The 17,464-nt window shown below is 46.0% G+C and overlaps 2 protein-coding genes across 2 annotated transcripts in view; both read right to left on the minus strand.

Annotated features, from left to right (window-relative positions):
• Window positions 1-17,464, minus strand: part of PRTFDC1 (phosphoribosyl transferase domain containing 1) — a 514,552-nt gene that overhangs the window by 56,290 nt on the left and 440,798 nt on the right. The window lies entirely within an intron of this gene.
• ENKUR (enkurin, TRPC channel interacting protein) overlaps window positions 8,640-17,464 on the minus strand; it is a 33,299-nt gene continuing 24,474 nt past the window's right edge. Inside the window, exons 4-5 of the mRNA XM_068238587.1 lie at window positions 16,072-16,218; window positions 8,640-8,968 (exon numbers count right to left, since the gene is read on the minus strand). Of these exons, the coding sequence (XP_068094688.1) occupies window positions 8,795-8,968; window positions 16,072-16,218 (321 nt within the window). The 3' untranslated portion in view covers window positions 8,640-8,794. The remainder of the gene's footprint in view (window positions 8,969-16,071; window positions 16,219-17,464) is intronic.

Below are 17,464 nucleotides of genomic sequence, written 5' to 3' on the forward strand. Positions count from 1 at the left end.
GTTGGAGGGTAGCGAGGGGTCGAGTGAGGGTTTCTTGAGCAGGGGCAGTACTGTGGCCTGCTTGAAGTCTGAGGGGAAGGTGCCTGTGGATAGGGAGAAGGTGAGGTTAAACAGGCTGATACTATTTATTGGCTACTTAAAAGAATAAGAGTAAGCTTTCGGCTGTGCAGCCTGTACTACTGCAGGATCTCATTGGGGTGTATGCACTTAACTTGGGCTGGTTTACACGGACGGCAGGCGGTGTTGGGGTGGCTGGGAAGCAGCGTCATCCTGCGATGTCTCGTTCGGGGGCAGTGTATGGTGATCGTCGGCTTCCTGTCGCGATTGGCGTTTCTCGTCCCCGCAAGGGGACATGAAGATGCGGCGGCTAGCCGGCTGGACGTCGCATGTGGCTTCCAGGGCCGGCTGAAACGACGAGTTAAATCGGGGTCGGAACGGCAAGTTTCTGCAATCGCCGCTAATCACCGGTAACAGCACGATGCTAAACGCTCCCATTCACTTGAATGGGAGCGTTTAGCCGACAAGTCCCGAACATTTGGCGGTAAACGCCGCCAATCGTCCGTGTGAACCAGCCCTTCAACCGACATAGGGGAAAAAAAGTTTCAATTACCTGAGGCTTCCACCAGCCCCCTGCAGCCATCCTGTGCCGTCACTCACCGATCATCCGGTCCCTCACTGTGGCCTAGTTTTATTTTCGGCAACTGATCAGTCGCCAAGCAGTGCGCTTGCATGGCTCTGGCTACATGCGTCTTCGATTGCGCTCCTGTGGCCGTCTTGTGCAGTATGTGTACGTACGTAGTACTACGGGAGCACGATCGAGGATGCGCACGGCTAGAGCCGTGCAGGCGCACTGCTGATAACGAAACTGAGCCACAGCGGGGGACTGGATGATCGCTAAGCAATGGCGGCTCCAGCTTCAGATTTTTGGGGGGGCTCAAAAGGGGCACAATAGTTGGCAGGCAGGGCTCACAGGCGCACCCCCCAAAAAAAGGAACACACCGAGTGCGGCATACTAATTTCAGGTAATGCCAGGTATAGGTGCGACCAGTATAGGTAGCATAGTTGCCCCAGTTTATGTAATAAAGTTGTCTCCAGTATAGGTAGCTAGTATAGTTGCCCCCAGTACATGTAGTATAGTTGCCCCAGTATAGCTAGTATAGTTGCCCCAGTATAGCTAGTATAGTTGCCCCCAGTATAGCTAGTATAGTTGCCCCCAGTACATGTAGTATAGTTGCCCCCAGTATAGCTAGTATAGTTGCCCCCAGTATAGCTAGTATAGTTGCCCCCAGTATAGCTAGTATAGTTGCCCCCAGTATAGCTAGTATAGTTGCCCCCAGTATAGCTAGTATAGTTGCCCCCAGTATAGCTAGTATAGTTGCCCCCAGTACATGTAGTATAGTTGCCCCAGTATAGCTAGTATAGTTGCCCCAGTATAGCTAGTATAGTTGCCCCAGTATAGCTAGTATAGTTGCCCCCAGTATAGCTAGTATAGTTGCCCCCAGTATAGCTAGTATAGTTGCCCCCAGTATAGCTAGTATAGTTGCCCCCAGTATAGCTAGTATAGTTGCCCGTAGTATAGTTGCTTTATATAGATAGAAAGGACCATAGAAAAAAATAAAAGATTCATGCAAGGTCTTTATGGTACAAAAATATCAAAAAAATCTTTATTGACACAAAATAAAAAGGGATTCCATAAAAATATCTCTATAAGAAGCTCCTTGCGGATATATAAATTTTTTTCAATACAGGAATAAAGCAACAGCAAGAACTTTGATGTAGACTTGGTGCAATAGTAATGAGGCAACGACACGCTCGTTTCGGGCATATAAAGCCCTTCGTCAGGCCAAATGCACAAAGTACTATCTGTTAGTCCTGTGGACAATGCATGGTAGGAACATCAGAGAATGGAACAAGACATCTGCATCAACCAGATGTAAAATTGCACAATCCTAATGCTGAATACACACACTGCGATTTCCCGCGCGATTCGCGGGATCAATTCGATCGATTTGATTTTTTCCAACATGTTCGATCGTGTTTCGATGGATACAGCCGTCGATTTTGCATACTTAATATGCAGAATCGACGGCTGTATCCATCGAAACACGATTGAACATGTTGGAAATAATCGAATCGATCCCACGAATCGCGCGGGAAATCGCAATGTGTGTATTCAGCATAATGGTGGATGAGGAGTTTTTTCTCCTTTTCCTGTTTATGTAAAAAGGATATCACTCCCAATTATATTACTACCATAGTATAGTTGCCCCAGTATAGCTAGTATAGTTGCCCAAACTGTAGCTAGTATAGTTTCCCACCAGTGTAGGTAGTATAGTTGCTCCCCAGTGTAGGTAGTATAGTTGCCAGTGTTGGACAGGGAGGTGGAAAACGGAGGAAATCCACCTGCTGGCCAAGCAGCAGTAACCCTGTGTGATCACTCTGAATAGAGACCTGTAGCAAGACTTCACTGTGAGCAGCAACACCTGATTACTGCTTCTTGGCCAGCAAGTGGATTTCCTCAGTTTTTCCAGCTCCCAGTCTGACACTGATAGTTTCCACAGTGAAGGTAGTATAGTTGCCTCCAGTTTAGCTAGTATAGTTGCCCCCAGTGTAGCTAGTATAGCTGCCCCCAGTGTAGCCAGGAGGAGGGACAGCGGAGGGGGGCCAGAATTCCCCCCCCCTCACCTGGGTCCCCTCCTTCTGCTTCTCTCCCCCTCCATATATGCGGCAAGCAGGCGGGCGGGCGGTGAATTACTCACCTCACTTCTGCGTCACCGTCGCCACTGGTCTCTGCCTTCAATGCCCCTCACTATGCTTCCGCTAATCAGGATCCACAGTGTGCAGCATTAAAGGAGGAGACCTGTGGCGACGGTGACGCTGCGCTCCAGCGCTTGGAACGCAGAAGTGAGGTGAGTAATTCTCCGCCTGCCGCACCTGCTTGCCGCAAATATGGAGGGGGAGAGAAACAGAAGGCGGGCAGCCAGGTGAGGGAGGGGGTTCTGGCCCCCCTCCCCGCTGCTGTCCCTGCTGCCCCTCCTTCTAGCGCTGCTTCCCCTCCTGCTCTGCCGCTATAGGGGGCTTGAGCCCGGGTAGGCCCCAATGTGGAGCCGCCACTGTTGGTGAGTGAGAGCACAGGACATCTGCAGGGGGCTGGTGGAAGCCCCAGGCAAGTGAAACTTTTTTTTTCCATGTCAGTTAAGGTTCCCTTTAAAGGACACATCCAGGCTAAAAAATACACAAAAATAAACTTACTGTACCTCGGGCTTCCTCCAGGCCCTGGAGGCCGTACTGTGACCTCGCCGCAGCTTCGCTCCCTGCCAGTGGCCTGGGCTTCCCTCCGGTCTCAGGGGCCTAGTTGCGCTCCACAGTGCGTCTCACGTAGTCGCGCTGATGTCATCTGGACTGGACTGCGCAGGCGCAGTAGTTCTGTGTCTACTCTACTGTGCCTGCGCTGGATCCCTAAGGTAAATATTGTCGTGTGTCAGTAGATTTTTGGGGGAGACAGGGCTGGATTGGGGCTACTCTGGAAGATTGGTGAAGCCTCATTTGGATCCAGAGGCTTCTCCTTCCTGAAGTAACCACCCTCCAGGGGCACTTTTTTTTTACAGATTCATCTTCAATTAACCAGTTTATTTTGGCATTTGCAAAAAATGTGTAAATTGGTACAATTTAAAGAGACTCTGTAACAAAATTTTAAGCCTTATTTCTTCCGTCCTATAAGTTTCTATACCTGTTCTAATGTGGCCTGTCTTACTGCAGCCTTTCTTACTTGCACTGTCTCTGTAATAAATCTTATCTCCTTTCCTCTGTCGGGCTGAGGCTGGAATGTGTGGAATGTGCAGCACTGCTTCTCATTGGCAGAAGCTTTACACACACCCTCCAAGCTCTGCATGAGTCACACAGTAAGCTAGTTCTCAGCCTATGATACTGCCAGTCTTTTGTTTGTAAACACTGACTAAAACTGTTAATTACAAGCCAGGATTGCAGCAGGGAGTGGCTGAAACAGCACTGAGGGGCACAGGAGAAAATAAGGAATAGAATGGTATGCTTTTTATTGTAAGAATATTAGAGTACAGATTGGTTGTCCTATATTTAATAATCATTTTTTTTTTGTTTAAATCTTCCCTCAATGCAGCAAAAAGCCCACATTAGCTTTTGACCATCTTTGCACCTCAGCTAATCAGACTCATGAGATGTAGCGTGCAGAGTCTTGTTTATCACATTCCTCATTTTTTTGTGATAATAAATTTGATTATAAGCAAGAAGGTATGACAGTCATCCCTAATACATTAACTTACAACCCTGAACTGTAACTAAGGAGAATCAGCACCCCATGATGGAAGGGCTTCCTGCAGATACAATAAAGCTCACTCTGTTCTGGTTTCCACACGGCTAGTTGAGGACAAAACGTAACTATGAGAAACAGGCCCACACTATAACTATTGGGCTACAGACTCACCCACACATCTCAGTCATTCTTTTCTTTTCCTACTGTACAGAGAACAGAGAAAAGCAGTAAACATAAGGAAATTTGGGTCCTCCCTGGCGATGGAGCCCAAATAAGGTGGTGTCAAGCAAAAAATATAAAGGTCTTGATTCACTAAGACAAATAGCATGCCTTATCAGAGTTAACACACTTTATCAGAGTTTACACGCCTTATCAGAATAGCATAGCGAGCGCTACAAACGTATGCCTGCTAATTGGCAATGGCGAGAGCTCCACTCGTCCTGCCCTGAGCCCCTGCGGGTCCAATCACTTTAAAGGACATTATCCCCGCACTTTGATTGGCCCAATAAGTTTCCAGTCAAGTGACAGGCAGCCTACTCTGACAAGGTGTGTCTGATAAGGCGTATTAAATCTGATAAGGAATGCTATTTGTCTTAGTGAATCAAGCCCAAACTCAGCATTGGTTGCACCAAGAACAAGGGTGGTCAAGTAACTATAAAATGATGCCTCATGAAAGCAGCCAGTCAGGGCCATCTCTACCAAGATTGTACAGTGGTCCCTATATGTCGGTAAGAGATACAGGGCCCAATCCAATCCACTTTTCTTCTATGTTTCCTCCTAGGAGATAATTTTTAATCTTTTGTTTAATTACTTTTCAGCACTCTGTAATTGAAAGGAATCCAAAAAGTAGGTGAAATGGTACTGTCAAAATTACTCTGAGTATTTTCTTGCTTGCTGATGGCTTAAAATGCACTTTATTTTTAAGATTTTGAAATATCAGCTGTAAAAAACTTAGGTGAACAAGTGAATTAGATTGGGCCCATGGAGTGCTGGTCCTTCTCAGTCGAGCGCAGGCTGAGTACATTGTTCTACTGCTTTACCCCTCCTCATGGCCGGATTTCACGCAAGGCCACAAAAGCCATGGCCTCGGGCACCGGGAAAGCAAGGGGCGGGCAGTGGGGAGCAGTAGCAGTTAGCCTGCCAAACATTCGTCCTGCTACACAGAGTTTGCACATAGCGGTGGGCACCAACCAACAGCCGGATCTGGCACTCGGGAGATGAAGGGGCAGCGAATGGGCGCTTGTAGAGATCTCTGAGCTGCCTGTCACTCAGCGAATGTGTTGCTCGCCAAGGAGCTTACAATCTAATCCCTGCCATCATGTCACTAACTGACCTCAGAGGAGCATACAATCTAATCCCTGCCGTATTGGGGGGTGGGGGGGGTTAGGATGCTGTCGGTTCGGGGCAGCTTGCAATAGTGGGCCTTGGGCGGTAAAAAACTATACATCTGGCCCTGCCCCTCCTGCTCAAAGTAACTCTGTGATCGTCCTTTCTTCCCCTCCACAGCAACAGAATGTGTCACTAGCCTGTTGGCTGTGTCTGTGCAGCACGCGGCACAGAATCACCACTGGGCCCCCTCTAGCAATGTGTCTGTTTAGACCATCGTCTCTCTGCTTACCCTCCATAGCAACAGGATGCTTCCCTAGCCTTTCTGTACAGCACTCAGACCAGCATTGTCATCTGAGGCATTGAGTTCCAATCCCTGCTGGCATCAGTCCTTGTATGCACTCACCACTCACCTCTCCGGCCGGTGCTTCCGCCTGTGTCCTTCTGGTTTCATCATCCTGGTGCCTGTTCTCCGTGACCTGGTGGCATGTATATACTCATGGCGGGGATGAAGATGGGAGGACACAGACTGGAGGGAGCATGATGGCCGGATAGGTGAATTTGCTCCACTGCTGTGAGTACACTACAAAAGCCCTGAGGGACCAATGTTAGCTGGGGGGGGCAGGACCTGTGGGTCCCACCTATTGTTGCACCCCCACCCAGCACCCTTTTGAGCTAGATTTTGTGTCTGGTATGATTAATAATTTCGAGCAATTTTGTCTGGAAGTCGATCTAAATTCTGTTTGGGTGGCTACGTTGTGATAACGATCTCCAGCAGATTTGAACACAGTGGTCAAACCTGGTGGAAAAAAATCAGTGTGTGTTTGGACATCGTAATTATCCCTCCTACTAATTTGCAGGCAGTAGCCAGAATGCTAACTAAACGCTGAACGGTATTCAAATGTTTTGCTGCTGATAACTTACGAAGAAATAACGGCCTGTACACACACTCGATGGATGTCGCCCGATGGGCATCGATCGGGACCCAGTCTTCAGAGCAACATTGCTGGTCCTAGGCTGCACAGGCGCATAGTTAGCCTGCATACTAACTACACGTTCTGTTGCAATGGTGGGGGGGATGCGGCGCATTTGTGATGCCACGCGGTGGGTGGGGCAAGGGACGAAAACAGAGCTATCAGCCATCGCTCGGCCAAGTTGTTCTGCCTGTCGGATTGCTGGGGGTTGGGGGCTGCTGTACACACAACGGATTATAGGTTGAGGTGGTCGTTATTGGCTGACTCAGCCGACTTTAATCTAATGTGTGCACAGGACTTAACGCGGACCTGAACTTCCTCTCTGCTCTAAAACATACGCAACAGTATAATAACCTTTAAAGAAAAACATTTTTTGTTACAGCTGATACAAATCCTGCAATAAGTCTGCAGTGTGTCTACGTCCTGCTTTCATGGGAGCAGACATAGGGCTAACATCCTGTGTTTACAAATTAGCTGCTCTGCTGAGGCAGTCAGCTGACACAGCTGAGAGATCAAATTACACTTGTTATTAGTCACAGAGGAGGGAGAATTAGACAGGGTAAACTCTCTAAATGCATACAGGGTGCATTTATCTCTGTTTTTCTTCTGTCCTGTGCAAGAGTTCAGGTCCACTAAGAAAATAGCATTAGGCCTCGTTCACATCTAGCTAGCGCAGATGGTCGTATGATCAGAACGCAACATGTACGATAACACGCCATCTGCGCTGTGTACCCGCTGTGCTGCTGATCCCATCCATTTACAGTGATGGGTCAGCTCTGCGCTTGCGGGCAAAATGCAGGCAGCAGCACGCAAGCGCATCGTTCTGCTGCACAGCACCTTTGATGTGAACGGCAGTAGGGCTGTCTATGACCTTCTGCGTGTCACGTCAGGGTCGGACTGGGCCACAGTAGTAGTTTTTTCCCTCGGTGGGCCCCGCCTCCGGGTCTCTGGTGGGCCCCCCCCCCCCTCCTCGTCTGACAGAGCTCCAATTGCTGCCTGCAGCACAAAAATTCTCTTCTCAGTGCTGTAATCACTCATGCTGAGAGCAGTGGCGTAGCTAAGGAGCTGTAGGCCTCAATGCAAATTTTACAATGGGCCCCCCCCAAGCACTCTATACATAACAATTGATACGGTGCACCCAAACCTGCCAATGGCAACTAGAGTGTCAGAGGTGCAAGAAGGGGGTGGGGAATAGCTTGGTAATGATTATTTCCCACCATATCTAGCCTAGTGTGCTATATTTGTATTATGTATTTATATAGCATTAACATCTTCTGCAGCACATTACAGAGTCATGTCACTGGCTGTCCTCAGAGGAGCTCACAATCTAATCATACCATAGTCATAGTCTAATGTCCTACCATATTATTATGTATTTATATAGCACTGACATCTCCTGCAGCACATTACAGAGCACATAGCCATGTCACTGACTGTCCTTACAGGAGCTCACATTTTGATCCTACCATACTCCTAGTCTAATGTCCTACCATATTATTAGTATTATGTATTTATATAGCACTGACTTCTTCTGCAGCACTGTACAGAGTACATAGTCATGTCACTGACTGTCCCCAGAGTAGCTCACAGTCTAATCAATGTCATATGTATGGTAGCTAGGACATTACTTTATATTGAAGGAGGGGACCCTATGCAAAGTTTTGCTGGGCAGCAGTGTCTCTGAATTACAATGCTGCTAAGATCATGTACATTTGGCCCTGTCCATAATACATCATGACCACGCCCACCTTCCGGTGCATGGCCACGCCCTGTTTTCACCGCAATCATGGGATGTGTGGGCCCCAGGTTGAAATTTCTTTGGTGGGCCCCCAGTGTCCCAGTCCAACCCTGCACCACGTCATACGCGCTTTCAAATGAGCACGGAAGCGCATATGATGTGAACGAGGCCTAACAACACATAAATTATGAACTTTGTCCCTGTTTAATCCTCAGTCCATCACTATTTTGTATGATTCTGCTCTAAAAACCCTGTAACAGGAAGAAACAGAGGTGTGTTTGTAAACTTGCACAATAACAGGTAAGGACATCCATTTCGAAGAACAGTGACAGTTTAATATACAGATTAATATGTAAGTTTAAAATAATAAAAACCAGCAGTGTGTTCAGAGATGAGTCATTTACTCGATCTTCCAAGGAAGCCGCTTCTCCTGATATTTTGTGAGGACGGTGGAAGTGAACATCATATTCAGTTATTTGCTATATAGATCATCTTGTGTCTTTCGATGACATCGATATCTCGCTCCAGCTGCCTCATTTCAGCCTCCAGTCTCTCTTTGTGAGCCTTCTTCAGAGGCGTGTCTATGACGACGGAGAGGCCCTGGTACTCATGGTGGAGCTCGTCCCAGTTCTTCCTCAGACCCTGCAGAAAGGAGGAAATAATCACACTGACAGCTTCTCCTCAACGATCTGTAGCCCAGTTCTGGATTTACACTTCATGAGCTTGTAGGCACAGAGATCCCAGCGCCCTAAACTCCGCCCCTCAACACAAGCCACACCCCCAATCCCGGCCCCTATTTCCTTACATCACATAAAGAGCTAAATCTACATGAACCTAACAGCAGTGTAATTCAAAGAGTGGGTCTGCCCAGCTAAATCTTGGATATTGCCCCCTTTACTTTAATAGTACAAAAGATATAATAATTTTGGGGCTACACACAATCGGGGGCTACACACAATTACGCCACCACTTTAAATTGCCTCAAGCTCAATCCCCACCAAGATGAGAAGAGCAGGTGACAAATGGCAGTGTGTGTGGCCAGAGTGCACAGCTAATCTGCGCTGCAGCTGGAGCAGTGCAGGGACAGTAGGATGCAATACCCACACTGCCCACCACGCTACTCTCACTGTCACAGGAGGCACTGATGAAGCCTGGGATCTCTGCCCCTAACTACGTGCCAGCTGCTGCTGAAGTATAAAGGCTCATACACACATCAGGCTATAGTCTTTGGAAAATGAAAGATCACAGACCAATCTTACCACCCTTCATGTAGTATGAGAGCCATTCCTTCACAGTCTTTTCTATGGAGCTGAACTCCCCATCAGACAGAAATCTTTGCAGGATGCTGCACACACAGATGCTGTACAGACACAAAAGATCAGTATCTGCATAAGATCTGTTCCTGCAAAAGATCCGTTCCTGCAAAATGCATTCATAGTGTATGATATCTGCAGATCATCATACACACCTTGTTTAACTGACATTCATCTGCAGTCTGCAGATCAGACAATCATCTGCAGATCTGAAAATCCATCCTGGTGGATCTGATCTGCAGATGAATGTCTGTTAAACAAGGTGTGTATGATGATCTGCAGATATCATAGACTATGAATGCATTTTGTTGATGTTGACGAGCAGCAATCAAGCATAATAAGCACCAATTAGGTAGATTTAAAATGACTGTGATACTCAGCTCCTTCTAGACATTTACTGGTGTGTTTACAAACATGGTGAAGTCAGGAGAATGGTCCTGGAAGACAAGAGAAGAGGTGATTTCTCTTCACAGGAAGGGAAATGGCTATAAGAAGATTGCAAAGATGTTAAACATACCAAGAGACACCATAGAAAGCATCATTCACAAATTCAAGGCAAAGGGCACTGTTCTGTTGAAATGCTACCTGGTAGTGGCAGAAAGAAGAAGCTGACTCGACTGCTGTGCGCTACCTGGAGTGAAAAGTGGAGAAAAGTCCCCGTGTGACTGCTGAGGAACTGAAAAAAGATTTGTCAGATGCCGGTACTGAAGTTTAAGCTCAGACAATAAGGCACACACTGCGTAATGAAGGCCTCCATGCCAGAACTCCCAGGCGCACCCCCTTGCTGTCTCCAAAGAATAAGAAGAGTCGACTGCAGTGTGGCAAAAGTCATGTGAACAAACTACATAAGTTTTGGGATAGTGTTCTGTGGACTGATGAAACAAAATTATAACTGTTTGGGCCCATGGATCAATGCTATGTTTGGAGGAGGAAGAACAAGGCCTATGAAGAAAAGAACACCTTGCCTACTGTAAAGCATCATGGCAGGGGGTCAATCATGCCTTGGGGCTGTTTTGCTTCTGCAGGTACAGGGAAGCTCCAGCGTGTGCAAGGTACCATGAATTCTCTTCAGTACCAGGAGATATTGGATGAAAATGTGATGCAGTCCGTCACAAACCTGAGGCTTGGGAGACGTTGGACCTTTCAACAGGACAATGATCCCAAGCATACCTCCAAGTCCACTAGAGCATGGTTGCAGATTAAAGGCTGGAACATTTTGGAGTGGCCATCGCAGCCACCAGACTTAAAGAGAACCCGAAGTGTGTTTAAAGAATGTTATCTGCATACAGAGGCTGGATCTGCCTATACAGCCCAGCCTCTGTTGCTATCTCAAACCCCACTAAGGTCCCCCTGCACTCTGCAATCCCTCATAAATCACAGCTGTGCTGTGAGGCTGTGTTTACATCTGTAGTGTCAGTCTCAGCTGCTCCCCCGCCTCCTGCATAGCTCCGGTCCCTGCCTCCGTCCCTTCCCTCCAATCAGCAGGGAGGGAAGGGATGCAGGCGGGGACTGGAGTTCTGCAGGAGGTGGGGAGAGCTGCAGACTGACACCATAGAGATAAACACAGCCAGCTCTGACAAGCTGTTTGTCAGCAGCGTGGCTGTGATTTATGAGGGATTGCAGAGTGCAGGGGGACCTTAGGGGGGTTTGGGATAGCAACAGAGGCTGGGCTGTATAGGCAGATAAAGCCTCTGTATGCAGATAATATTCTTCAAACCCACCTCGGGTTCTCTTTAATTCCGATTGAGAACCTCTGGTGGGACTTAAAGAAAGCAGTTGCAGCGCGCAAGCCTAAGAATGTGACTGAACTGGAGGCTTTTGCCCATGAAGAATGGGCTAAGATACCCGTAGATCGCTGTAAGACACTTGTGTCAAGCTATGCTTCAGGTTTAAAAGCTGTTATAACTTGCAAAGGATGTTGTACTAAGTACTAAGAATGAATGTCACTTGGGGGTTGAATAAAACTGATAATGTGAGCACAGAAAAGACATTTGTGGTTATTTCATTATAAATGTTATGTTATATTTGTCTGACTTACAAGTGCCTCTTTGATTTTATTGTAAACAAGATGACTGAAATGATCAAAATCAATGTCAAACTGGCAAAAACACTTAATTTCAGTGGGGGTTGAATAATTTTGAACAAAATTGTATGTTTTCTAGGGATTCGGTATGTAGTGGAGGTTTGCCCAGGGGCTTTAGCACCTAGAAGGATGCTCCTGGTCAGCCCCAGGCCGCCCATGAGGCGGGTTCCTCAGGCGGCAGAAGTAAGGGGATGCGGCGCCCGCCTGGCCGTGGATCAGGGGGCCGCTGAGCTGGAGAGGGTAGCATGCAGGAAGAAGGGCATCTTCACAAGTTTACCAAGTCTAGAGCCGGTCCGGCCCTGCTCCTGGTTTATTTGTTTGGGTCAACTCTATGTGTTATGCTTCTTCCTACTACATGTTCCATCACTTTCCTAGCCATTATTGTATGTTCTGATCTTTTGTGGATTAGTCTTCCGCTCATATGTGAAAAATTCATGTTTTTTTTACTTCTCATTATGTGAATGTCTCAATAAATATGATTAACAAAATAAAAATGAAATACCGGAACATTTTCAGAGGCTTCCCTCTATCATACCTCCCACCTTTTTGAGATGAGAAAGAGGGACACTTAAGCCACGCCCCTGCCACACACCCCTGATCGCGCCCCCATCACACCCCTAGTCACACATACCATAAAGATTTAATAAATATGTTGTTTTATAATTCAAACCACACTGGTCCTTTCTATCCTGGTTCATTTTCCTTCATATCAACATTTTAAAATTAGTAAAATATCATTTTAACGGATGGGAATAAAGTTTAGAGTCAATCAAACACATTTTTAGTACAGAAATATATATATTTACATAGAAAGAGGGACAAAGTCCTGAAAGAGGGACAAATGAGGACAGAGGGACAAGGCTCCCAAAGAGGGACCGTCCCTCCAAAAGAGGGACAGTTGGGAGCTATACATTTACTGAGGTAAGTATGTGACTTTTTGTACTTTTTCTCTTTTACAGTGGCTTGCAAAAGTATTCGGCCCCCTTGAAGTTTTCCACATTTTGTCTCATTACTGCCACAAACATGAATCAATTTTATTGGAATTCCATGTGAAAGACCAATACAAAGTGGTGTACATGTGAGAAGTGGAACGAAAATCATACATTATTCCAAACATTTTTACAAATAAATAACTGCAAAGTGGGGTGTGCGTAATTATTCAGCCCCCTTTGGTCTGAGTGCAGTCAGTTGCCCATAGACATTGCCTGATGTGTGCTAATGACTAAATAGAGTGCACCTGTGTGTAATCTAATGTCAGTACAAATACAGCTGCTCTGTGACAGCCTCAGAGGTTGTCTAAGAGAATATTGGGAGCAACAACACCATGAAGTCCAAAGAACACACCAGACAGATCAGGGATAAAGTTATTGAGAAATTTAAAGCAGGCTTAGGCTACATAAAGATTTCCAAGCCTTGAACATTCCACGGAGCACTGTTCAAACGATCATTCGGAAATGGAAGGAGTATGGCACAACTGTAAATCTACCAAGACAAGGCCAGAGATCTACAGCTCAGGTGGGGGAATATGTCCATAGCACAACTATTAGTCGTGCACTGCACAAAGTTGCCTCTTATGGAAGAGTGACAAGAAGAAAGCCATTGTTAACAGAAAAGCATAAGAAGTCCCGTTTGCAGTTTGCTACAAGCCATGTAGGGGACACAGCAAACATGTGGAAGAAGGTGCTGTGGTCAGATGAGACCAAAATGGAAATGTTTGGCCAAAATGCAAAACGCTATGTGTGGCGGAAAACTAACACTGCACATCACTCTGAACGCACCATCCCCACTGTCAAATATGGTGGTGGCAGCATTATGCTCTGGAGGTGCTTCTCTTCAGCAGGGACAGTGAAGCTGGTCAGAGTTGATGGGAAGATGGATGGAGCCAAATACAGGGCAATCTTGGAAGAAAACCTCTTGGAGTCTGCAAAAGACTTGAAACTGGGGCGGACGTTCACCTTCCAGCAGGACAACGACCTAAACATAAAGCCAGGGCAACAATGCAATGGTTTAAAACAAAACATATCCATGTGTTAGAATGACCCAGTCAAAGTCCATATCTAAATCGAATCGAGAATCTGTGGCAAGATCTGAAAACTGCTGTTCACAAACGCTGTCCATCTAATCTGACTGAGCTGGAGCTGTTTTGCAAAGAAGAATGGGCAAGGATTTCAGTCTCTAGATGTGCAAAGCTGGTAGAGACATACCCTAATAGACTGGCAGCTGTAATTGCAGCAAAAGGTGGTTCTACAAAGTATTGACTCAGGGGGCTGAATAATTACGCACTCCCCACTTTGCAGTTATTTATTTGTAAAAAAATGTTTGGAATCATGTATGATTTTCGTTCCACTTCTCACATGTACACCACTCTGTATTGGTCTTTCACGTGGCATTCCAATAAAATGTACTCATGTTTGTGGCAGTAATGTGACAAAATGTGGAAAACTTCAAAGGGGCCGAATACTTTTGCAACCCACTGTAAATGTCACAAGTTTGCTTTAAATCAAAGCAGCAAATATCCGGAATTACAATCTAGCCTCAGGCCCTGCAGTATGCACACACAATTTTGCTTTTTGTGATAAAAATTTGCCAAAATAAACATTTCCACATTATCCCTCCCTCTCTCGTTTTACAGGTATTAGTTCTCAGAAATAGAGTTTACACACCGCAGGATGTTGAGGGGAATGGCGGCATTTCCATGCAGCAGCACTACTAAAACACTGCATGAATCTATTTCACAGTGACTTGATGGCTGATGATGGTAAGTTTGGGTGGTGGGTTTACTGGTTACAGGCTTACCCTACCATGAGGGCGACTAAATCATATAATTCAGGGCAGGAGACTGTAGGGGGCAGCAGCAGCAGCAGCTGTACACTGAGCTGATCTTTATCAGTCTTTCACTCTGCTCTGTTGCTTCTGCCTCACATAGAACAAAACTTGCCTGCTGTGGGTCTGTGTGCCCTGGCACCGCCCCTTAATTAATATTCACTGAACTCTGCTAGTTTTTCCTTGGGGATTGGGGTGGGGGCTCATCCTCACAAGTTTGCTTCAGGCAGGAAAAAGTCTAGAACCCGCCCTAACTGGTTATACAACATTTGCAGTGTTTACTCACTGGTTTTATTTTCTGGTTTTAACTGGTCCTTATACAATATTCATAGAGCTGAATGGCAAGCTTGAAGTTGTAGTCTAGGACTGTTTGTACCGTTTCATAGCTCCCAACTCTTCCTCTTTGGGACCCATGTCCCTCTTACTGCCTCATTTGTCCCTCTTTCAGGACTCATGTACAGATTTATGTAAATATATGTATTTTTCTAATGAAAAAATGTGCTTTATTGAAACTTTATTTCCATTCTTTAAATTGATATATTTCCTATATTCAAATGGTAATATAAAGGAAAATGAGCTAAGATAGAGAGGACCTGTGGAGTTTGAATTTATAAAACAACATATTTTTCTTATGAAATCTTTATATGTGTAACTAGAGGTGTGCTGAGGGTGTGGTTAGAGGTGTGGCAAGGGTGTGGTTTAAAGAGGAACTCCATCCTAAACAGACATACTGTCATTAAGTTACATTAGTTATGTTCATTAAAATAGATAGGTAATATAATCTCTTACCCACACTGTTTTAAAAGAATAGGCAAATGTTTGATTTGATGATGGCAACCATCTTTTTGGTTGAAAGGAGGTGACAGGGAGCATGAGACACAGTTCCAACTGTCCTGTGTTCTGAGCACCTCTCCCAGTTGCTAGGCAACGTAAAATAACAACATAGGAAATCCCATCATACTTTGCACAGCATCAGAGAGAAAAAGCCCGGGCTTTTTTGCTTTGATGGGTGGAGCTTAGCTAAAAATGCAGCTAAAAATGATGCTTTGGTAAGAAAAAAGTTCTGATGCTGTGAAGCTGTTAAAGAAACACCGAGCCATTTCAGTTCTGCTGAGTAGATTTTTAGTCTGGAGGTTCACTTTAAGTGTCCCTCTCTCTTATCTCAAAAAGTTGGGAGGTATGCTGTTTTTTGTGGTCTATGATCTATCATTCAGTTTATCTGCTAGCTTAGTGGATGAGCATGCCTCCTTCTGGTTTATCAGGAATTAATGGAGTGCTAGACCACAGGTCAGGGCTCCAGCACCAGATCCAGTGGATGAAGCCAAGTACACACAATCGATAATTGTCGCCCATCGGGGATCAAGAAACAATTCCTTCGGGTGATAATTTGGGGAATAATACTGTACTTCTGTACAGATGCATCCATAGCCTTGACATTTGAGGGGACATTGGCAGGGGGAGGGGGGATGCTTGGGGGGGTTCTGGTCTGTTGATATCGAACAGTTACAACAAAGTCATTTTGTTACCTCCAGTACGTTCTCCCTCTCCGCTTCTGAGAGCTGCTTCATGGCACCCATCCGAAGTCGTTCTCTCACATACTCGTCGTACTCTTCCTGCGCTCTCCTCACCTCCTCGTTCCTCTTCGCTAAGTATTCAGGGGTAGAACCGTAGTCCTAGAACAACAATTAGGATCTCTGTTGCAAACATAAGCTTTGTCTAAGCTGCTTTTACAAACTTGGTTCCATCAATGCCTTTTATTTGCACAGCTATATTGAGATAAGTCTCTCTGTGACTCTCTGTGAAGTCAACACAGCACTGCCTGAGAGCCTGCCCCTCTTGTATCACTCTAGTGCAAACAGCCGCCTGTCAGGGGAGGGGCAGAGGCAGTGATAACACTTTGGTGTCTGTACTAGCTGCAATATATTACTCAGGAACTTCAGTTCTGTGGGTGTCATTTCCAGAATTTTCAAAAAGCAAGATGCTGGCCCTCATGAAACAGAGACAGTAGATTCTTAATATTAGTGCATTCAAAGATGGATAAATAACATAATTTATTTCCCGTTTCTTAGCCCCGAAGGTGCTAGAGGGCCAAAAACAATAGGACAACTGATAAATGACTATAGAATTTACTCACTTACCTACTAAGGAATTTTTAAGAACTGCTAGCAGAGTCACATGAAAGATTTAGAGAAATACAGTATTTTTTGGGGAATATAAGACGCACCTAGGTTTAGAGGTATAACATTAGAGAAAAAAGAAAAATACTAAACATAGGTGCATCTATAGTTCTGGGGTGTCTTATGGACCTTTACCTCCCAAAACGGTCTCTAAGCTAGTCTATCTAAGCTGCACTAACCAGCCACATTTATCCCTGCCGAGCTTACTTGTTACACTACACTGCACTGCACTGCACACTACACTAGACTATACACTACACTAAACTCGACTATACACTAAACTAACCCCCTGCTACCCTCCCAATTAATCTACACCACATTAACAATTCAACCATCCAGCGTTGCGCTCCTCTCCCACTTCTCTCTGGCTTATTCTAGGGTTCCTCTTCTCCTCAGCATCTTCCAACATGGCGGTACACAGCGGCCGCCTGCCGCTGTACAGCTCTATGTGCTCCAATCCCCATGGCCGCGGTACACTTCTGCATTTGTCCAGCTACTGAAACGCAAACGGTGCACGTGCGCCGGGGTCACGGTAAGCGACAATTATGACCCCGTCCTGCTTGACGTGTGACAGGACCCTGGGGTCATACTTGATGTTTGCTGTGACCCCGGTGCATGTGCGCCGCTTGCATTTCAGTAGCGGGACAAATGCAGAAGTGTACTGCGGCCACGGGGAATGGAGGACACGGAGCTGTACAGTCGCGGGTGGCCGCTGTGTACCGCCATGTTGGAAGATGCTGAG

The sequence above is a fragment of the Hyperolius riggenbachi genome, chromosome 5 (assembly GCF_040937935.1).
Source record: "Hyperolius riggenbachi isolate aHypRig1 chromosome 5, aHypRig1.pri, whole genome shotgun sequence".
Lineage (NCBI taxonomy): Eukaryota > Metazoa > Chordata > Amphibia > Anura > Hyperoliidae > Hyperolius > Hyperolius riggenbachi.